The sequence below is a fragment of the Aspergillus ochraceoroseus genome, assembly GCF_002846915.1.
Source record: "Aspergillus ochraceoroseus IBT 24754 chromosome Unknown P175scaffold_1, whole genome shotgun sequence".
NCBI lineage: Eukaryota > Fungi > Ascomycota > Eurotiomycetes > Eurotiales > Aspergillaceae > Aspergillus > Aspergillus ochraceoroseus.
Window position 1 is genome coordinate 3,957,274 of NW_024468476.1, and position 19,561 is coordinate 3,976,834.

The window sequence follows — 19,561 nt, forward strand, 5'->3', positions numbered from 1 at the left end:
TCCAACCTTGATGCGATCAGTATAAAGCCAACATCCGCACGCTCATAATAGATCCTCGATCGCATCAAAGATCTCTACTCCTTTAGCCGCCATGCCTCTCAGACTCCTCTGTCTCCATGGCTGGGGAACCAATATCAACGTGAGTCCTTCTTCCACATCATCCATGCACAACTGACCAACTGACTCTTCCAGATCCTCCAATCCCAACTCAGTACGTATTTAACCTCTAACCTCCACCCTGCTACAAACCCCCTAACTACGCACCCCAAAAGGCGCCCTCATATCCGACCTCCACCAAGACAACACCGCAACATTCTACCTAATCGAAGGCGAAGTCGACTCCGTGCCCGGCCCCGGCATCGAAGGCTTCCACGAAGGCCCCTACTACAGCTACTACCACTTCCCGCAACCCCTCTCGACGCCCTCCGAAGCCGCCACGGAATCCCTCCTCCACGCCTACGACAGACTGTACCGGGTGCTCGCCGAGGACGGGCCCTTCGACGGCCTCCTGGGCTTCTCGCACGGTGGCACCCTCGCCGCGGGGTTCCTGATCCACCACGCGAAACTGCACCCGCACAGCGACCCGCCCGTGCGCTGTGCGGTCTTCATCAACGCCTTGCCCCCGTTCCGCATGGACGCGGCCGATCCCGGCAGCGACCCCGCCAGCGACCCCGTCCCCGTCGTCGACGAGGATCTCCACGGGTACATCAATATCCCCACGGTGAGCGTCGGCGGCGCCAAGGACCCGCTGTGTCGGTATTCGGTGGCGCTGCATCGCCTGTGCCATTCGGCGCTGGCGACCTGGGTGCTGCATGGCCGCGGGCACGACGTGCCGCGGGACCGGCGCGACGTGGCCTTGATTGCGGCGGCGATTCGCAAGTTGGCTGTGCAGGTTCAGGTTCGGGTGTCGATGGGGTGTTGGTGATTTGTACTTTACTTTACTTTACTTTACTTTCGTCTTAGGGTATTGCGTTTGATACATACATACAGAGAGAGAAGGGGGGGAATATCAGATTACATCTTGGATACTCGGATTCTACTAGTTAAGATGGTTCATACATCACTTATATATATGTATATGTGTATACTCCGTAGCTCTGACTTACGAAGCCATTTGTTTGTTGTCTTATGCACAAGTCTACTTAGTCGACTTGAACTAAATATGGCAAAGAGCACATCCGTAACCAACACTGGTCTATAGAACCGTTTGACTCGCCAGTCAACGGATAACGAGGGTCCAAATCGCGGCCCGGCGGAAGGAAAGGAAACAAGTTCAATATCAGATAAGTACACCACCAACCGTGCTAATGAATTAACGAGAAAAAAGGGAAGAAAAAACTACAATGCGCCGGCGTAAGACAAGCAAAATTTGCATAATCTACCAAAAAGGGAGCATGAATCCCAGAGAATAAAAGCACAAGGTATAGAGGCTGCAGAAGGACGGAAAAGAGGGGAACATAAATCGTTAGACAAAAAGTAGTATCGTCCCATAAAAGACGGGGAGGGGGAAGGAAAATTAATAATATGCGAATTAAGCTACCAAAGCAATCAACATCTAGCCCCCAACATCGGTATTAGGAGGGTCCTCTTTCGATGATTCCAGGCCCGTTCCGGCCGAAATAAGAGTAGGCGCTACTCTTCTCTTCTTCGGTTGCTGAGCCCGCTCGGTGGAGCCGGTGTCCTCTTTCTCAGACTCGTTTCCCCTCTTGCCTAGAACGCTATTGCTCGCGTTGCTTGGCCCGCTCTGGGAAACAGCTGACATCGGCGTCTGCGGCGGTGTGGTGAGAGGTAAGGTAGTGGGAGGTTGGGCGGAATGAGTGGCAGTTACCAGAGGCACGGAGCCAAGCGTTGGTGTGGGATTATTGACCACGGATCCGGCCGCCTGCTGCGAGGGCCCCCCCTGGGTTGTGATGGAAGACACCGAATTGGACCGAGCAGGGCTCGCAGGCGGAGCATGGACCGTGTTTGCGACGGGGGCGGCTATACTCGGTTTCGCCGGGGTAGGTGCAGGAGCAGAGGTTGCTAATGACCCAGCCGCCGCTGCAGTCTGGTTCGTTGCTGGTAGTGGACCAGTGTACGGCTGACCCAGCTCGCCTGGGGAAAAGGAAAGCGTGGAGCAGAAGCCGTCAGAAGAGCTCATGATCAGAGTGAGACCATCGTTTGACCTAGGTGCGGTTAGCAAACCCGAACTACAAAAGAGATATTAGACAGTGAATCCAGCTTTACCAAGTCAGATCAGTAAACGTGGCAAAATGTAAATTGCTGACCACACAGAGTGGAGCTTGCTGCTGAGAATCATACACCAGGACAGCATCCTGGGTAGCCACTGCATACACGAATCGATACGGCAGTGAGAAGACTGAGACAAGTGGCTGATTAGCAGAGACATCTCCTTCAGCAGGCTTGGCAGTTGTATCGTTCTTCGAGTTGCCAGCGGTATGGGACGATGGTGGTTCCATAGCGGATCCATTACTTGTGGTATTAACCACCGGGTCAGGAAGCGATGCAAACGATTCCTCTCCGGACGAGGTATCCAGAGTGATGTGCCGGGAAGGCTCGGGGGCCTGCCGCAGGGTGTAGAATACAGGCGAGCATCGGACAGCAACTGACGGTTTCTTGTGGCCGGGGAGATGTGAAATGGGAGGCTTGTTAAATCCAGCACGAGTGTAAACATAAACAGTGTTAATCACTTCATCGATGGTTTTCCCCGGATCTGTCGCAGACACATGCGATGTCTTGTACTGGCCCGCGGGCGTAAAAAGCAGGCTTCCGTCCGGAGCAAAGGTGAGACGCCTGAAAAAGGACGTGAAAGTCTCATTCGCGTAGATGTTGGCATTTCTCACTCCCAATCCACCCAAGACTCCCGGAGACGGCACTTCCAATGGTTTGACTGCCGGCAAGGGCAATGACGGTGCTGGTGACGCGGAGCGACGGATAGACGGCGAGGAGCCAAACGAAGACCTGCGACTATGCGATACCGGAGGTGGATCCATTGGCAAATTCGAGGCCATCGGTGTGCCTGGAGTGGAAGGAATTGGAGAAGCGATAGCGACCGAGTTCCCCGTCGCCGGTTGGGATCGGATGGAGAGATCTGGAGGGGCCGGGCTACTAGAGGCGATTCGTTTCGCGGGTAAATCCATCTTCAAAAATTTCCCATGCGATGTCAGGGTGAATTGGCCGTCTTTTGTCTTCAGGTTGTAAATGTGAACAGATCGATCGGATGATTGTGTCGCAACAAATTCGTTCAGAGGATCCCAGGCTACGCCTTGTACGTAGTGCGAATGCTCTGCAATCTGGCGCACCATTTGACCTAGTATAGAAGAATGGCTTGCGGTCAGCATGTTTTCCCATAAAAAAAAAGAAGAGAAACGAAAAGAGAAAAAAAAAAAAATCAAATCCCAGTCACAAGGGATACAGTCGAAAATTCGGCCTACCTGTGTGTGCATTATAAATGCGAGCAATATTGTCCATGCTTCCAGTGATGATAAAGACACCATCCGGAGACCACGCGAGGTCATATACCTCAGCGCCAGAGGAGCGACACATATGCTTCACGCGCCAAGTTTCCTTGTCGTCCGAACGATCGTCACCGAGTCCAGGTTGTGTCTGTAGTTCTGAAGGCACCCAGAGCAACACATTGCCATCATCGCCAGCCGATGCCAGCATCTCACCTACACAATGTTAGAGAGAGAGAAGATTTCCTAGGCTCCTGTGAATGCCATGCCATACCTTTCGGGCTGAAACGAACAACATTGACGGCCTGTGTGTGTTTCACCAAGGTGCTCAAGTAAGCCACCTTTCGGTCCTGACCAACCGTCTCCACTTTCCATAACTGTAATTCCTCGAGAGTCAGAGCTGCCGGGAGGATAAAGGAGAGATATGGGTATATATTGGGGGACATCGAGAGGGGAGAGGGGGGGGGAAGGGGAGACGGCGAACGCACTCGGACGTTGTTATCACTGTAGCAGCAGAGAACCAAGGGTTAGCCATGGAAGCTCACGACGCCAAATGGATGGTTAGGGATCAGGAGACGTACTTCCCAGCGGTAGCCAGGCGACCTTTGCCATTGGGGTCGAAATGGACCGAATACACGGGGGCGTTGTCGTTGTGCCACGCGATAAGCAACGGGGTAGCCTTCATGGTGAGCTCGGAGGCCCCCGACCGACGACGGGTGGGAAGGAGAACAGAGATTGACTTGGTCCAGGCAGGTCTGGAGCGGAAGGAGGGAAATAAGCAACACTAGGGGGTGAGGATGAGTTATTATAGAGCCGTGGGGGAATCGCTGTGTTGAAGAGGAGTTGCAAGTCGTGGTTTGTTTTGTGTCGAAGCAAAGAATTATCGATGGGGGGAGAAGAGAAGAAGCAGAGAGAATCCACGGTGAGAAGAGAAGCAGACAAGGGGAAAAGCGGAAGATCGAAAGGGTTAGACGGGGAAAGAAGAAGAATAGAGTCAGGAAGAATGAAAGGAAAGCAAGCAAAGTGGTGATGTCGATATTAACTGATCGATTATTCGTTTCGCTTTTGCTCGTGTCGTTTTGGCGTCGAATTGGAACGCGCCCCGGAAAAACGCTATATGGAGATCGCTCCACCAACCGCTTTTTTTCGAGCGAGATGGAAGCAGAAAAGGACTTTTCGGCATTCTCTGCTACGTGTTTCTCTCTCAGTCCTCGATTCATTCCGCGGTTCTGTTCCTGCATCAGGTCTGCATCTAGAAGGATTTACTCAACCACTGCTTACGTATGGTGGGAGAATATGGCTTCATATATCAACGATGCTATATCCTGAACTTTCTTGAAAGACAAACCCATATGCAACCTTTTAAGAGGAAGAAAAAGTAATAGATTTGATGCATCTCATTCGGATCCGCCAATTCTAATAAACATTACATACAAAAAGAAAGCTTCACGTCGTCTCCTCCACGGGATGTTTATCTAAACTCTCATACCACTGAATAGTAGATCCCACAAGGAAAGCCCACGAACCCCAGAACGTGGCCAACGTACCCTGATACAGCACGCCCGAGTTGGCCGTCGCTGGGCCTAGTGCACCGCACAGGGTGAACCCAATGCCACCAAGGAAATTCCAGAACCCAATATGCCAGCCCAGGATATGAAAGGCAGGGAGGTACCATTTCCGCTGGGTCTCCAGCGTAAATAACAGCCCGCTGAGAACGAAGCACATCCCGCCAACGATCTGGGGAACCCAGTAGACCCCATTCGTCACCGCCTGGTCCATATGGTTAATGATACCAGGGAGGCCCGTGAACCCGGCGATCCAGAAGATCGTGGCGCCGATGAGCTGCACCAGGGACGCATAAAACCCAAGTTCATGGAAATAATGCCGTCGGAGCTCCGTCCGCGTTGGAACCCACTTGAACGAGCGGTTCTGAGCTGGCGCCATGGACGGTGTCGCACTGGGGGAGGGCTGTACCTCTGACACAGAAACCGGCGAGACCGACTTCCCCTGGTGGCCCAGAAAGGATCGATGGTTGGCATGCGGGTGGATACAAGCCTCCATGTCCGATTTGATGCGGACGATCACTTGCTCGGTATAGGTGTGTGCTTGCTTGGACGCCGTCTCGACCGCCCAGCCGAAACAGCCCGTTTGGTTCTCGTTGACGGCTTCGAGGATGAGAAGGACACTCCCGACCTCGAAAATGGTCGCTCCGATGAAGGCCGTGACGCCGCCGCCGACGAGGCCCTCGTTGTGGAATTCCGTCCCCGGCGCGACCAGGGGCAGCCAAACGAAAAACGCGTTGATGACCCAGATCACCGATCCAAAAGTGAAGATCGTCGCCACCAGGTAGGATACATCCCAGTAGGGGAAGCTCGTGAACATGCGTCGGATTCCTTGGGCTATCGCGGCTGGATGGACGGTGGGCGCGGGGAGCTTTTGGCCTTCGGGACCCGGCGGTCGCTGGTGAATCATCAAAGCATGTCGTCCCTTTCGATTATCCCGGGAGCGCCAGAGCCGCTCGATCCGGCCGGGGACGTGATCCCGTTCAGGTGCGGCAATTCGTGGTGTAAAGTTGAAATGGGCCCGCGTTGGATTGCAGAACGGCACAGGGCCTGACACCCTGGACGGCTGGAGCTGCAACTGTGGCTCGTCTTGCAGCGGCTGCCGCCCAAAGTGAAAAGAGCGCGACCGGGGCATTGCAACAGGACTAGATCAGTTATTTGAGTTGCATCTTTTCAAGGACTGGGCAATGATCCATGCTCTCTCCAACGTATCGACTTGCTGGGGGAACAAGTCTTCTTCTCCGTCCTGGTGCGCGTGGGCTGACGTGGAGCGATCTAGTCTTTCCCCGGAAGAATAATAAACCACTCTCCCCAGCTTCTGTCAGAGGCAGAGGTCAAAATGACCAGTTAATTGTAAATGTACTAACTATACTCCGTATCCATCCCTCAAACTGAATAAAGTCTGAGATACCAGCCCACTCGATCGAGGAACGCTCGGTTTCGTGTGCAGATCCCGAGCAACACTCGGTTCTTCGCGTCCAGTAAAAGTAGCTCTTTCCCCCTTTCTTCAGTCTAGGTCTCCCGGACCCTGTCTCACCGATCGCGGTCTGGCCCAGTAGGAAGATGAAGCGGAAAGCGAAAGGCAGGCCAGGGTTGCGTTCTCTCCCTCTGGAGTCTTGGACAGATGGGAAATCCCTTGAAATCCGGCATAGTGTAGTGGATCAATCAGACTGCTCTAGCCAGATCTTCTGTGCTGCCAAGACGGACGCTTGCGCGTCTCCGCCACCTCGAGTTCTTTTTTTCTCGTGTTTATTATTCTGTATCTATCTAGATAGAAGAAGAGTCAGAGTGATGCACAGGTGCCGCGTGTCCGGATTAAGTCTTACGGAAGGATTTCTGATCATTCAGGACCGAGACCCTGAAGACGAGCGTGTCCTAGAGGATCACCACCAGTCAACCACATTGCTTGCTGTCGTCGTGGATAGTCTTGGAACAGCTCTCCTCTGGTGACAATAAGGACAATTGCTCCAGAGGATCAGCCGTGATTCGTCATCCCCGGCGTATGAGAAAACATTGATTGAAAAGACTGGGGCTGGAAAAAAAAAACCCACCAGGCCTCCTTCCGAACCCAAGATTTATTTCCCTTCGCGGCAATTTTGTGGAATCCTGTCGCATGTCTTCCGCCTCTTTATACTGGATTTTGCTTTAGTTAAGGGTACGGAAGACACCCCAAGTGTGCACATACTGCAGAGTGAAATTGCGTAACATCAGATTCAGTGATGGATGGAGACCTTTTTAGTCGATTGCTCAGAGAGCCGCGTAAGACTGGCTTACGCCAACCAGGCAGAAAGTCGAATATCAGTACTGACCAAGCTTTCGTAGTCGATTCCGTAGCCACGTCGTCCTGGTCAAGTGGAGAGAAATGAGTCGCGCAGGGTTAACTCGCATTCTCACCTCTAGTCGGGACATAGGGTAGTCGTACTTGAAGAGCTTGGACAACCCCCCTCCCCTCCCAACGGTATAGAGTATAGCATCCAGAAGATATTTGACGAGTGCGTACAGTAAAAAAGGCCTTGGCCACGGTACTGTTGACCATTTCGGGGCGGGACACACGCGGCTTGTGAGGTGTGATTGGGGGAGGAAATTCAAGGCTGACGACGCTTCTTCTTTTTCCACGCCAGCTGGGAGGAAAGAATAGTTGTTAATTAATTAGTTAAGTCATAGTTAAACTAGTTAACTAATTCAATCTTTTCCGACTCTCTTTTCCTCGTTTCCTCTGCTTTCTCTTCCTTCTCTCTCTCTTCCCCCCTCTTTGCGCCCCAGTGTACCCAGGCAGTCCCTCCTCCTTCTTCCACAACATCTCTCTCCTCAACCAGTTTCTCATTCAATTCTTCCGCATATTTTGACTTCCACTCTTTTTCTTTCCAGGAGTTCCAACGCGACCCGTAATCGACGGTGTGGTACAAGCGAGGTGACCGCCTTGGCTGGCCTTATCCGATCCCAAACTCCGGCCACGAACTTCCTCAACTCCAACTACACTACACTACCACTACACTCATTCGTCTTTCACCACTCGCTTTCCCGGCGCTTAGCAAGAGATACGAGGAGGTTCGTCAAAACCAAAAGAAAGGAAAAGAAAAGAAAATACAATCCTATTATCCCCTCAATCTGGAGATTCCACGCCAAATAGCCATCGGTTGGTCTCTGTGACCCCCTACGACCATGGCGGATGGGAGACAGCACCACGGCCGACGGGCGCCAACGTCGGAGGCCTTCGATGCTTCGGAACTCACTCACGCTTTCGAACAGTTGATGCGCACCAAGAGATTTGATCGTCTTCAGGAACAGTCCCATTCTCATTCTCGGTCACAATCTCCGTCTACGCCGCCCCTGCGGTCGCACCCACCACACCCCTCGCGAGCACCACCACCACCACCGCCCACTGCAACCACACTTCCTCAATTACCCCCCCAACGACAACCGCACTCCCCATCGCCCGCCCTCAGAGGCCTCCCTATAGTTCCGGCCCCGCCACAGGATCCAAATTCTCTCAAATTCCGTAATCTCCTCCATGTTCTCTCCGTGACGCCCACCAAGTATGAGAATCCCGGCCTCTTGGACGACGCCCTTTCCGTGATTCCACTCGATAGACTGTACTCGGAGGCTGAGGAGGAAAGCCAGATCATGCAGGCCGAAGCCGAAAGCATGAAGAAACGGCCCGAATGGGGCTATCAAGATTGTGTCATCCGGGCTTTGCTACGGTGAGTGGATGCCTTCCCTGTCACAGCAATTGCAGCCCCAGCTGACCATACGTGATCCATATAGGTGGTTTAAACGGTCTTTCTTCCAATTCGTCAACAACCCTCCCTGCTCCCGATGCTCCATGCCCACAATCGCCATGAACATGACACCACCTACCCCCGATGAGACTGCGCGCGGCGCTACTCGGGTCGAACTCTACAGGTGCTCGGAACCATCGTGCGGCGCCTACGAGAGGTTTCCTCGGTATTCGGATGTCTGGCAGTTGCTGCAGACTCGACGCGGTCGCGTTGGCGAATGGGCCAACTGCTTCAGTATGTTTTGCAGAGCCCTCGGTGCGCGTGTGCGCTGGGTGTGGAACTCGGAGGACCATGTGTGGACAGAAGTATATTCCGAACACCAAAAGCGCTGGGTACATGTGGATGCCTGCGAGGAGGCATGGGATCAACCTCGTCTCTACACTGAAGGTTCGTATTCTCTTCCCAAACCCAAGAACACTAAACTAACTAACCCCAACGCAGGATGGGGCCGAAAACTTTCATATTGCATTGCCTTTTCGATCGATGGTGCTACCGATGTTACACGACGATACGTCCGCAGTCCCGCCAAACATGGACTCCCACGAACGCGCGCTTCGGAGGAGGTGCTGGTTTGGGTCATCCAGGAGATTCGAAAGAAGCGGCGCGAGAACGTAGCCAAACTGGATGGGAAGCGTCTGCTGAAGGAAGATGAACGGGAAGAAAAGGAATTGCGCATGTTCACGGCCAGCGCCCTCGCCGCCGAGCTAAATAACCTCCTTCCGCGAAACCATACGTCTGGCCGACCGGACGAACAGAAGACGGCTGCGTCACGACAAGAAGCCCCGGTGGACTGGGTGAATAGCCGGCAAAGAAGCTCCGGCCATTCTGGCTCGGATGGGTCTCGAGGCGATCGATAACGGTACTCCGGCAAACTCGATGTTTATCACCTTTCGTTGAGCGGGGAGGCCAACGAGCTGGTGATCTTCCACCACCACCATTAGATTAGGTCTACCACACTTCTCCGGTACAACCTACGACCAATACGAGAATATAAACTGGCTGGACCATTGTGGGATGTATGATACAATACCCGATGAGCACGATGTACGAAGCAACCCCACCGCGTCCCGGCTTTATAGGATCCACACCGCATGTCACTCACATTCCTGCAACCGGCAGGTATCAATTAGGAGGATTGATTCCGAATGAATTGGACCAAGAAATTGCTGATGACATGCCAGCTATTTCCCCCACTCGAAAGTTCGGATCGCTTCCTGTTGACCTCAATACTGGGGTTGAGTTGTTTTGAAGACGAGCGATGACAATCGCACTTGACGATCTCTATTTTTTTTTTCCATTTCTTTTCTTTTCTTTTCTTCTTGACGTGAGCAGGATATTGATACTCCGCTTGCATTTTACGCTTCCCAACATATGATTTTTTGCAAACATGGCAATATACTCGGTCATCTTCTCATGGTTAGGAAACGGGCATAGGATGGGAGGCGCTTGTGGTAGGACTTTTCACTGATATTTTCTTCCTTATAATTCTTTCTACGACCTTTACTTTCTCATCCTTTGATTCTTTTTCTTTTTCTTTTTCTTTTTTCAGCCTGAAGATATCCTTACGGAATGGGGGTTCTATGTAAAGACTTGATTGTCCAATAGTCAGTTCCTGCATGATAACTGTATAATTTACTCTATTTCCTCACCACCGGGCAAAATCCACGGCAGCAGCTAGTTACTATCTAGTCGTCGTAAGAGTAACATCAAAACTAAGTCCAGAATACGAGACGCAACCCACCAGTGACGCCGAGATTTAGTTTAATTGCGATATGCAGTTGAACTCGAGATGTCTCGGATGCCTATCAGGTACGCTTCTCTAGTAACTGGTTTTTATCTTGGAGTAATAAATCAGGTGCCTTGGAAGTTTCCTACTAGTATATAACATCCAGTTACAGTAGTTAGTACGGAGTACATATATGTTGTATGATTTTTCATTCAGATGTACAGTGTATAACTATTGGATGTACAAAGTACAGAGTCACGAATGATCTCTTGAAGTTGGCGGTTCTGGTTCTATTATACTGGATTTTTTTTTTTTTATATATACTGTTGAGTTTATACATAGATAGACGTTAACTTAATCTATCTCGGATTTGGTCCTGCTGAGACTGCATTGCGGAGATTCTTATCAATCTAGCAGGTTAGGATGGTAAATTGATACGGAAAGAATCCTAATGTAATCAAAAACATTCCCTTGCATATATATATACATACTCACGATAACTAACTCCTTGCAAGTCCCCCCCCCACTAAACCGCTCGAATCGAACATTCAATGCCCCTCTTCCGCAGATCCCCGTCGATGTTTCGAATCTCCTTGACATAGTAAGGCTGCTTGGGGAGATTCAACTGCCATCTCTGTCGGAGATGGAGGTCGCGCAGCGGTTCGAGAAACACGGGGATCTTCTCCACCGGCTCACAGAACCAGCTTCCGCTCAGGTGCAGCGTAAACGACTGTAGCCCCTTCATGCGAGTCACGGCGCCGCAGGTCTCGATCCACTGTTGCCTCCCCGCGGAGAAATACACCGTCTTAACAGGGTCCTTACTCGGTAGCCAGTGGCCCGGGAACGCCCAGCTCAGTTCAACTTCTCGAATGGCGTCCCAGAGATCCGTGGGCACGGTGGGACGGAAGTAGGTGAGGGACCAGGTGTTGCTAAACTCGAAGATATTCAGGGTATACAGTAAATGAATGGATTCTGAATATCTGTTGCAGAAAAAATAATAATGTTTTTAGTTTTTCCAAAGAAGTAGTGGGTTGTTTGGGGGGGGGGGGGGGGGGGGGGGGGGGGGTTGAACTCACATCTGTTTACATGCCATGGACAGCGCCAAAAGATCGCCGGATATATGCGAATCCCCCTCTCGGCCTGACGGGGGTAGACCGCCGCGACAGATCTCGCAGGGCTCGGTGAGCGGCGGCGGGCAAACCACATGGCCCATGCGTCTGTCCGTCCGCTGGACAATGTGGATGCGCATGCCCCCGAGGACCAGCTCCCATATCATCACCCGCAGCTCGGGAGAGAGCTTCGCGAGCAGCGTGCTGCGCGGCTGGTCATCCCAGTTGAGCAGTCGGGGATCGGGTTGTTTCTGTGTTGTCTGGCTTCGAGCGGCGGAGTTGGCGCTTTGTCTCCGGGAGCGGGGCAAGGCTGCGGGCTTGTTATCTTCTCCAGATTAGAAATGGAATTTCCCTTGCTTTGAGATGCCAGAGCCATATCTAGGAGTCTATCGCATCGTATCGTATCCCCTCAGATACGAGGGAGTGGGAGGGACTGACTTTGGTACCGGTGGGCCAAAACGTCCTCCCAGGAAAACACGCCCTGTTTGATCCTCGCCATCGCAAGCAGCAGGTATGGGGATATTCGGGATGCTTTTTGAGCTAATAGATTCGAGACTGAAAAGATTCCGATGTTCGCAACCGCGGAGTAGCAAGCCAATCGAACGGTAGACCCTCCCTAGCAAATCATATTGTCGAAACGGGAATGGAACCAACCTAGAATACCAGGTCAGAATGCAAGGGTTGTTTGTTGGGAATACGATCGTAAGCGCGTGGGAATAACACCTTTTATTCTGCATAGCACATGGTTCCGGGGGGGGGGGACAAATGTTCCAGGTAGGACTTCAGGATGGTGAGATGGTGGAAGATGAACAGGAGGAGAAGAAGAAGAAGAAGAAGAAGATAAAGATAACGGAAAACAGCTCATCCTGAAGAACAGAAGAGTCGGTGAGAGTATACCAAAAGGGGCCGATGACTGGTAATTCCGACTTGTTCTTTCGCAGCGCCACTTCCGCAACCTAGTTGGGAACCGGTTTAGTCCGTAATATTTGTATTTTACTCCTGTACTACTATCTCCATATTCTATAGATCTTGACTCTGACGGTTCTTTTAAAGAAGAGGGGAAAGGCATATCACAATCTCATACATTGCTGTACTTTTTTATATAGGGTTTGTTATCTGATCAGACCCCCTGTTTCGGAGATATATTGATCCGGAGGGTCCAAATATAGCCTCCTTTATCTGATTCTGATCCAAAAATAACCTCCACTTCCTTTCCCTGTAGATCCAACCGAGCACTGATCAATCTCGGGCATCCCGGGGAAACGGACTCGGTTCTGGTATCTTAGGTATGTATACTCCGTAACAAAAACCGATATCTAGTGACTTGTTTCCTTGCAGACGCTAGTGCATGCCCAGTCTCTCATTGTGCAACAACATTCATTATCTCTTTATCTGATGGGTTGTACTCCGTACTCCGTTAGGTGGTATTGTCTGTAGAGTGACAATAGCCGAAGTCGGAGACATGGGCCATCCCGGTATCCCCCGATAGGAACCGATATCGATGCTCTGTGAGGATGACTTTGTTTTTTTTTTTTTTGAAGATGGGGATGGATAATATCAGCAGTAAAGAGGAGGTAAGCAAATGAGATTCGTGGTGGCTGCCACTAGAGATGTCAACATCGACGGCTATACTTACAAAGTGTGGGGAGTACCTAGTGTACTATGTGTGATTCAAACCCCCTCAGGAAGTGAAACAGAAGAGACGAAAACAAAGACAATCCCTCCGGTATACGGAGTAAATGGATTCAATCCTAGGCAAATATCCAGCAGCCTCCTAAACATACCCAAGGCGTTTCTTTCCGGTCCTCTTGGTAGGATGTGTGATACGCGGGGTAATTTATATACTCCCAAGGTATTTATTTAGTTGGGTACGGGGCATTCAATCCTTTGATCCACCACTGCAAAACCAGCCGGTTAGAGTCTATTAATCAAGATACATACCTACAAATCGGGAAACAACGGGACCCCCAAACCTTGGACAGTTCTATTTGGTTTGATACTCATTCTCTTGTTTCGATTTAAGAAGAGAAGAACAGGACAGAGTCCATAAATTATACCATTTTCGCTAAAACGCCCGCAAATCCCCGCTTCCAATAGGAAACCAGAATGAGGGAAAGTAATTTCGTCACATTATCTCAATCTGGCCTCAAAACTGAAAATATCCATCTGGTGGGGATTATTCTCGGAGAAAGGCGTGCGACTACACTACAGCAGCGCAAATGCAGAAACATAGCTCACCGAGCTATCGTGTACATCGGTAATATCCGAGCTCCGCTCATACCTAATGAAGTGGAATTTGCCGTTCTGTCCACCGTCCGGTTTTGTAGCCTGCTCGATAGCAGACATGATTACACCAATGGGGTGGCGGCCACAAACGGTGTTGCCCGTTGTCTCGAGGATATCGGCAAAGCTTGCTGCCCTCCCCGTGGTGATTGCCGCCATGGTTGCAATGTCAAAAGTCGAGATACTCTCGTGGATCTCCGGCTGTCCACGACCGATACGATCACGCCGCTGCAAAGACTGGCCCGCAGCTGCCACTTCCATCTTGGCCTCTATGTCACTAGGTTCGTCCCCAGGCTGAGGCAAGGCGGTAGAAGATAACGGCAACCTGGGACCAGGGTGAGGGGCCTGGGGAACATAATATGTGTAACGAAAGCGCAGGCCCCAGTGACAGAAGTCGGAGCTAATGACAAATGCATTTGTTGGGTCTTCTAAATATGGAGCCAGGAGGGTTCCAAATGCTCTCTCCGTCATTGTAGAGGTGCTGCCTACCATAATAGGTACCAGCGGGGGATACTGGGCGGTCGGTTTATCGGGGTGCTGAAGCTGTAAACGACGGTGAATATAGGGAAGATGGAGCTCAATACTATGCTCGTCTTCATCGGTGGATCGGGTCATAGTCTCGAAACCGAGGGATGACCCATCGGGCGCGGTTGCGGTGCTGGTCAGGAGCTTGGAGATAAGCTCCGTATCGAGCGGAAGAGGGTCATCAGACAGCGGGGTATAGTAGCCAGTCAGTGCTGGTAAAGCAAGAGTTGTGAAATAGCGATGATGCGACGGTCCGATGACGAAAATACGGTTTCTATTCCCAGACAAATATATTGAGATTCGATTACTCTCAGACGCAAGGTGGATGAGAACTCACGCTTTGGACAAATCCAAAGCTTTGTACGCATAGGCAGCACAAGCCCCCGAGTAGCTGTAGCCCGCATGTCTTGGAGAGTCAGCATAGAAGTTGGCAGGATCGAGACCGCTACACATACGGAGCAATAATAACTCGTGCACCAGGAACAGGTAGGGAGCCCAAACCCTCGATCGTATCGGGGACCTGAGCTAGCCATTGATCTAGCTCGCGGGTGAGGGTGCGTCGGTCATCGGAATACCACGAACCAGAATGAGAGGCTACTCTGGAACTCATGTTCGTAAGACTTGTTAGTTTATAGAGATGTTTAGATAGTAATGTAATGAGCAGCTCCTTGTTTTCAGAGGCTGGATAGGAACAGGTGGGATGGTCGAACAATGAGGGGACAGAAGTGGGGGAAGGAAAGCGGAACAGCGTCATCGTCTCATCTTGTGCTGAAGAGACAGCGGTATCTCCGGTATATCTTCTAGAATGACTTCTAGGGTCATTTTCCTTTGGTCTTTAACCCTATCGCATCTGAGAAAGGGTTGAACTTCACATCCCACAACCTTTGTATTTTACATATATACTTCGAGTGTATACTCTCGGTATAGAATAGAGCTCCTCTCCGCACCACCTTTCCAATATCTCTCGCACATAACCATAAGCGGCCAAAATAACTGATCTAGGAATCTACTGATCTACCAAATCCAATCTTATATTAATTCTATGCGCTCAGTATACAAAACTACCTGGCTCTGCCACAGATTATGGCGTTGGCCTCCACCAATTTACCCCAATGCGGAATAGCGCATACTTGCACCACGCGTATCTCAACGCGCTGTGTCGATGCATTCTTCAACCAGCCTCCTGTGCCTTCCAAGGTTCGTTACTGGCATCCCATCTCTATTTTTCTAGTCAAAGATTCCCTTTTGAGTAAATCCTCATATCACTATTCGCCGTCCCTGCAGCTTCAATTCTTTCTATCGCAACGTCGCGTGCTCTAAATCTCTCTTTCCGCAAATCCTGAGTCCACTAGTCTCCAGTTACTCGGCTCAATTAATCATGTCACTCAAACGCAAGGCTTCAGCTCCCTCTCTGGCATCTCCAGAGCGATCCCAGGGCTTCACGCCCCAGCCAATGATGATAGACGACAGCCCAACGCATCTCCATTGTCGGACACGCAAGCGAGTGAGAAACGATCGTCCAGATGACCAGATGGTATATGGTGAGAATATACCGAGGAATGTTCGTGCTATGGTGCACAATGGCTTACATCTCCACTAGAAAATACTCTTCGCTGGCTGTTTACAGCCCAGCAACGACAGCGGCATGCACCCACTCCTCCCGCAGACCAGGACGAGGACATGGAAGCCGAACCTGCGCAGGAGGCTGTCGACCCGCGTCAACAAACATTGCTTCAATTCTTCCGTCCTATCCAGCCCTCGTCCCGCGCCTGTCCTCCGAACAATACCTCACAAATCCCTGTCGGTTTTCTACCACAACGAAACATCGGGTCGAATTCCCCCAGCACCCCCAGCGATGGTAGCACAATCGGGCTAGCTCTTCAGAAAGCCGACGGTGATATGGACATGGACATGGATTCTGGAAGTGACGAATCGGTCCAGGAATCTAAACAGTGGACAGGGGGCCTTGGGTGGATGTAATCTCGATTAAGCCTTAGTATACCCTGGCGCCCCGGTCACGGCTCCTAATCATTCCTTTTTCCATGCATTCGGCTGGTTTCTGCTACCCATGATCGCTGGCGATCGTTCGCGCTACCGCTGTACACGGTGTTGCTGATCCCTCACCCCTTGTTTCCAGTCGTTTCTTTTTCGAGTTCAAAGCAACCTTGTGTCTGAATGCGCGCATTATCACTTTTTATAATATTGGGACCTCAGCAGCCCCCATGCCTAGTTGCCCTTGAAGGGGTATTGGCCCTCCACGATTCTTGATATGCCCATGTATAGTTAGCGTTCTATACCCAATAGTAACCCGAATATCATAATGATTTCCATGTTTATATACCAAGACTGTAAGACGGGACGGGATGACGCTTGCAAGGCCTAAATTATCGGGCCACCACTGGAATGGAATATGATTAACAGTAGATAAATACAATCCCGGCCGGGAGGTAAGAATCCAGTTCGGCGCGAAATGTTAAGAAGCGACAATATCCATCTGTCTCTCAACCACGATCGGTAGTGGCGCCATTTGCGGGGGCGGCTTTTAGATCAGCGGCAGCCTGAAGCCTCAGGCGTCCAGCGACATTTGTAGCACTGCTCGAGCGCCAGGATCATTCAGGTTTGCTTGAACCACTACCCCAACAGCCAACGGCATTCGCGCCAGCAGCTTCAGAAAAGAAGGGGGGGGAAAGGCTACATACCTGATTTAGAATTCCCTTTTTTTTTTTTCTTTGTCATTGTCCAGCAACAGCTCTCAGCCGCCCGCAACTGTCCTCTTGAACCCACTGATTCTCGACGTCAATCTCACCCCCCCCCCCCCAGAGAGCCTGCGAGTGACATCGCATATTTGATATATTCACCGATTGGGAGATATACATACGATGGATGAAAACCAAGCCGTTCAATACTTGGAGTCGTTGATCGGTCAAACGCTCCGGGTCCATGCAACAGACACTCGCATTTTCGTAGGCAGCTTCAAGTGCACAGATGCGGTAAGTCGACTCCATCTCAAAGCTACTGTGTCATTCACTTGCATGGAGATGAAAAAGCAAGCTGCACGAGGCTCGACATCTACAGTTGCTGATTCGTCTGTCATCTTTAGGCTCGAAATGTCATTCTCGCCAACACCTACGAGTATCGCTATCCCACCCCTTCTGCAATCCGAGACGCAGCCCAGAATGCAGCACCTAGGAGCTCTGTGGATTCGCCAAACCTGAGAGTCGATATGACGAGTCGATTCATCGGTCTTGTGGTGGTACCCGGTCAACACATCACGAGAATCGAGCTGGAGGAACCCCCGCAACAGAGTCGCGTGCGAGAGACAATTCGGGCTTCATGAGTGTGGCGGTGGTTTTTTTTTTTTTTTTTTTTCTCTTTCCCCCAAAAAAGGTTTTTACGTCTTACTTGCGTGGTGAACTCTAATGATAACTCGACTCTACACTTCCTATCTTATTTGCTTTTTTCGGTCCTAACTTTGTTTTCTTATTGTTGTTGTCGTCTCTTGGATATCATATGCAAGGCTCACGTGGGGGATTGTGGCGAGGGTTCGTGGTTGATGGATATGAGAACTTCTCGGAGGTATGCACTGATTGTGCAAGAGCGGTATCTCGGAACGATCTCTGCAGGTGGTTCGCTGCAAAGTAATGTGAAGCTTGCCTAGGCAGGTCCTTTTCGCCCTGAGTAATGAGTCTTGGGCCTGCTATTCCTGGGAGATGCCAAGATCCTGACGCAAGAAGTAACACCAAATGCTCCCTTAGGGGAACGTGGTAGGGGACGAGAAGGATGAATCAGACAAGAGTGCTTCCTCTTGGCACAGCAGATGATTCTTGGCCGCATCAGCCATAAGTTGGATTATACTGACTTGACTTTGGAGTTGGATCAGCGGCGTTCCTGCAGTTTGATGCGGTCAGGGTCACCCAGCCCGAATGAGAGGAATGTCCCCACGGTGGACCAATCGACCTCTCCGGCAGTTTACTATCATTTCCTACTCGGGTGGTCGTTACGGAGAACGAACTGACGCATGAAACAAGCCAATAAAGGATAGCTGAAAGAAAAAAAGCAAATATCCATGGGTAATTTCCATCTCGGTTCTGTGGGAGCTCAGCCACTATACGCGCGGGATTTGAGCTTAGCAGTATGCGCCGTCGGGTATCTTCGGAGTACGGCAGAGGCTGGACCATGATGATATTTTGATTATGACTGCTGATTTGTGATGAAACTTTGGCATTTTCCCACAGAGCTCTACAAATTTAGATGTGTGGATTGACAAGAGGGAAGAAGAGCCTATGAGACGACAGGCAGAACCGAGGCCAAGCCTCTCCTTAGGCCGATGAGGAGGGGGAAAGTAAGATATGAGTGTCTGTGCTGAGCCGGTACTGGACCCAATTCGACCCAACAGCCAACCATTGTGAGGGAAGTTTCACTCGGATGCTTTAATAAGAAGCAAGCTCAGGCAGGTTGAAGCATCGTTAGTAGTTGACATGTGGAGGTAGGAAGAAGTATAAAATGAAAGCAAGCATGCCTTTTCTATACCTACCGTAGCTCTAGGTATACGTCTTGAATTTGATTCCTCTCTGTCTCTGTCTTGGTCTAAATTAAGAAATATCCATTCTTCTTCTTCTTGATCTCCACTTAAAACGACCACTCCAGGCATCATCCATTTTTTCATGCCTGTTTTCGGCCCGACGGATGATCCGGATATGCTGCCTCCATCCGTGGCTTTGCAGGAATCGAGACCAGTAACGATAATTCGACAACCACTTTTTTGAGTCTTGACTCTGGACTCTGGAACGCTTTCTTTGAGGCGGGGGAGAATTTTAGGCCCTGGAGGCGATTCTCTCATTCGACTACCACTACTACTGCTGCTGCTGCTGCTGCTGCTGCTGCTGCTACGACTACCACTACCACTACCACTACCACTACCACTACTACTACCACTACTTCTTCTTCTCTGCTAGAGCTCTTCCTCCTCCTTCTCTTCCTCTGTCTCATTTCTGTCTCTGATCATCCTCAACCGTAAGGTGAGTCAGTCTACCCTGCCCCACCTCTCTCTCTCCTTCTCTACCTGCTCTTGCCGGTTTCCTCCCCTAATAATGACGCATTCTTTCCATGGGCTGCTCTCTCC

At 50.8% G+C, this 19,561-nt stretch overlaps 10 protein-coding genes across 10 annotated transcripts; 6 read left to right on the forward strand and 4 right to left on the reverse strand.

The window, feature by feature from the left end:
- Nucleotides 1-91: 91 nt before the first annotated feature.
- On the forward strand, nucleotides 92-925 carry P175DRAFT_0528521 (putative DUF341 family oxidoreductase; the record flags this gene model as incomplete). The annotated part of the gene is made up of 3 exons (XM_040899622.1): nucleotides 92-139; nucleotides 193-211; nucleotides 273-925. 3 exons carry the CDS (start codon nucleotides 92-94, stop codon nucleotides 923-925), a joined length of 720 nt encoding a protein of 239 aa, XP_040756391.1.
- A 630-nt stretch (nucleotides 926-1,555) lies between these two features.
- P175DRAFT_0429965 (putative chromatin assembly factor 1 subunit B) lies at nucleotides 1,556-4,140 on the reverse strand (the record flags this gene model as incomplete). Its single annotated transcript, XM_040893396.1, has 6 exons — nucleotides 1,556-2,165; nucleotides 2,227-3,310; nucleotides 3,435-3,671; nucleotides 3,730-3,832; nucleotides 3,944-3,959; nucleotides 4,037-4,140. The coding sequence occupies 6 exons, from the start codon at nucleotides 4,138-4,140 to the stop codon at nucleotides 1,556-1,558; spliced, it is 2,154 nt and encodes a 717-aa protein (XP_040756392.1).
- A 172-nt stretch (nucleotides 4,141-4,312) lies between these two features.
- On the forward strand, nucleotides 4,313-4,842 carry P175DRAFT_058084 (uncharacterized protein). The gene has a single exon (XM_040901049.1). It carries the CDS (start codon nucleotides 4,485-4,487, stop codon nucleotides 4,782-4,784), a length of 300 nt encoding a protein of 99 aa, XP_040756393.1. The 5' UTR covers nucleotides 4,313-4,484; the 3' UTR covers nucleotides 4,785-4,842.
- Nucleotides 4,843-4,901: 59 nt separating this feature from the next.
- Nucleotides 4,902-7,553, reverse strand: P175DRAFT_0554252 (uncharacterized protein; the record flags this gene model as incomplete). Its single annotated transcript, XM_040900549.1, has 4 exons — nucleotides 4,902-6,162; nucleotides 6,226-6,335; nucleotides 7,203-7,361; nucleotides 7,518-7,553. 4 exons carry the CDS (start codon nucleotides 7,551-7,553, stop codon nucleotides 4,902-4,904), a joined length of 1,566 nt encoding a protein of 521 aa, XP_040756394.1.
- A 626-nt stretch (nucleotides 7,554-8,179) lies between these two features.
- Nucleotides 8,180-9,653, forward strand: png1 (peptide-N4-(N-acetyl-beta-glucosaminyl)asparagine amidase; the record flags this gene model as incomplete). The annotated part of the gene is made up of 3 exons (XM_040893317.1): nucleotides 8,180-8,718; nucleotides 8,783-9,183; nucleotides 9,238-9,653. The coding sequence occupies 3 exons, from the start codon at nucleotides 8,180-8,182 to the stop codon at nucleotides 9,651-9,653; spliced, it is 1,356 nt and encodes a 451-aa protein (XP_040756395.1).
- A 1,168-nt stretch (nucleotides 9,654-10,821) lies between these two features.
- Nucleotides 10,822-12,442, reverse strand: P175DRAFT_0498099 (uncharacterized protein). The gene is made up of 4 exons (XM_040896431.1): nucleotides 12,355-12,442; nucleotides 12,070-12,285; nucleotides 11,599-11,956; nucleotides 10,822-11,502 (listed from the first exon to the last, which is right to left on the reverse strand). The coding sequence occupies exons 2-4, from the start codon at nucleotides 12,128-12,130 to the stop codon at nucleotides 11,049-11,051; spliced, it is 873 nt and encodes a 290-aa protein (XP_040756396.1). The 5' UTR covers nucleotides 12,131-12,285; nucleotides 12,355-12,442; the 3' UTR covers nucleotides 10,822-11,048.
- Nucleotides 12,443-13,836: 1,394 nt separating this feature from the next.
- P175DRAFT_0429236 (protein MEMO1) lies at nucleotides 13,837-15,049 on the reverse strand (the record flags this gene model as incomplete). Its single annotated transcript, XM_040893348.1, has 3 exons — nucleotides 13,837-14,713; nucleotides 14,777-14,845; nucleotides 14,895-15,049. 3 exons carry the CDS (start codon nucleotides 15,047-15,049, stop codon nucleotides 13,837-13,839), a joined length of 1,101 nt encoding a protein of 366 aa, XP_040756397.1.
- A 407-nt stretch (nucleotides 15,050-15,456) lies between these two features.
- Nucleotides 15,457-16,743, forward strand: P175DRAFT_0471749 (uncharacterized protein). Its single transcript, XM_040895104.1, has 2 exons — nucleotides 15,457-15,980; nucleotides 16,040-16,743. Exons 1-2 carry the CDS (start codon nucleotides 15,818-15,820, stop codon nucleotides 16,417-16,419), a joined length of 543 nt encoding a protein of 180 aa, XP_040756398.1. The 5' UTR covers nucleotides 15,457-15,817; the 3' UTR covers nucleotides 16,420-16,743.
- Nucleotides 16,744-17,236: 493 nt separating this feature from the next.
- Nucleotides 17,237-17,819, forward strand: P175DRAFT_0498104 (LSM domain-containing protein). The gene is made up of 2 exons (XM_040896432.1): nucleotides 17,237-17,429; nucleotides 17,540-17,819. The coding sequence occupies exons 1-2, from the start codon at nucleotides 17,319-17,321 to the stop codon at nucleotides 17,774-17,776; spliced, it is 348 nt and encodes a 115-aa protein (XP_040756399.1). The 5' UTR covers nucleotides 17,237-17,318; the 3' UTR covers nucleotides 17,777-17,819.
- A 1,284-nt stretch (nucleotides 17,820-19,103) lies between these two features.
- On the forward strand, nucleotides 19,104-19,456 carry P175DRAFT_0528529 (uncharacterized protein; the record flags this gene model as incomplete). The annotated part of the gene is made up of 2 exons (XM_040899623.1): nucleotides 19,104-19,175; nucleotides 19,241-19,456. The coding sequence occupies 2 exons, from the start codon at nucleotides 19,104-19,106 to the stop codon at nucleotides 19,454-19,456; spliced, it is 288 nt and encodes a 95-aa protein (XP_040756400.1).
- Between the last annotated feature and the right edge of the window lie 105 nt (nucleotides 19,457-19,561).

Excerpts from the sequence above, each read along its gene's own strand:
- P175DRAFT_0471749 (XM_040895104.1), top strand. The coding sequence starts at position 15,818 with ATGTCACTCAAACGCAAGGCTTCAGCTCCCTCTCTGGCATCTCCAGAG. Across the intron at positions 15,981-16,039 it reads AGATGACCAGATGGTATATG|AAAATACTCTTCGCTGGCTG; the intron begins GTGAGAATATAC and ends CATCTCCACTAG.
- P175DRAFT_058084 (XM_040901049.1), top strand. The coding sequence starts at position 4,485 with ATGTCGATATTAACTGATCGATTATTCGTTTCGCTTTTGCTCGTGTCG.
- P175DRAFT_0498099 (XM_040896431.1), bottom strand. The coding sequence starts at position 12,130 with ATGGCGAGGATCAAACAGGGCGTGTTTTCCTGGGAGGACGTTTTGGCC. Across the intron at positions 11,957-12,069 it reads TTTGGCCCACCGGTACCAAA|ATAACAAGCCCGCAGCCTTG; the intron begins GTCAGTCCCTCC and ends AATCTGGAGAAG. Across the intron at positions 11,503-11,598 it reads TCCATGGCATGTAAACAGAT|ATATTCAGAATCCATTCATT; the intron begins GTGAGTTCAACC and ends TTTCTGCAACAG.
- P175DRAFT_0498104 (XM_040896432.1), top strand. The coding sequence starts at position 17,319 with ATGGATGAAAACCAAGCCGTTCAATACTTGGAGTCGTTGATCGGTCAA. Across the intron at positions 17,430-17,539 it reads GCTTCAAGTGCACAGATGCG|GCTCGAAATGTCATTCTCGC; the intron begins GTAAGTCGACTC and ends TGTCATCTTTAG.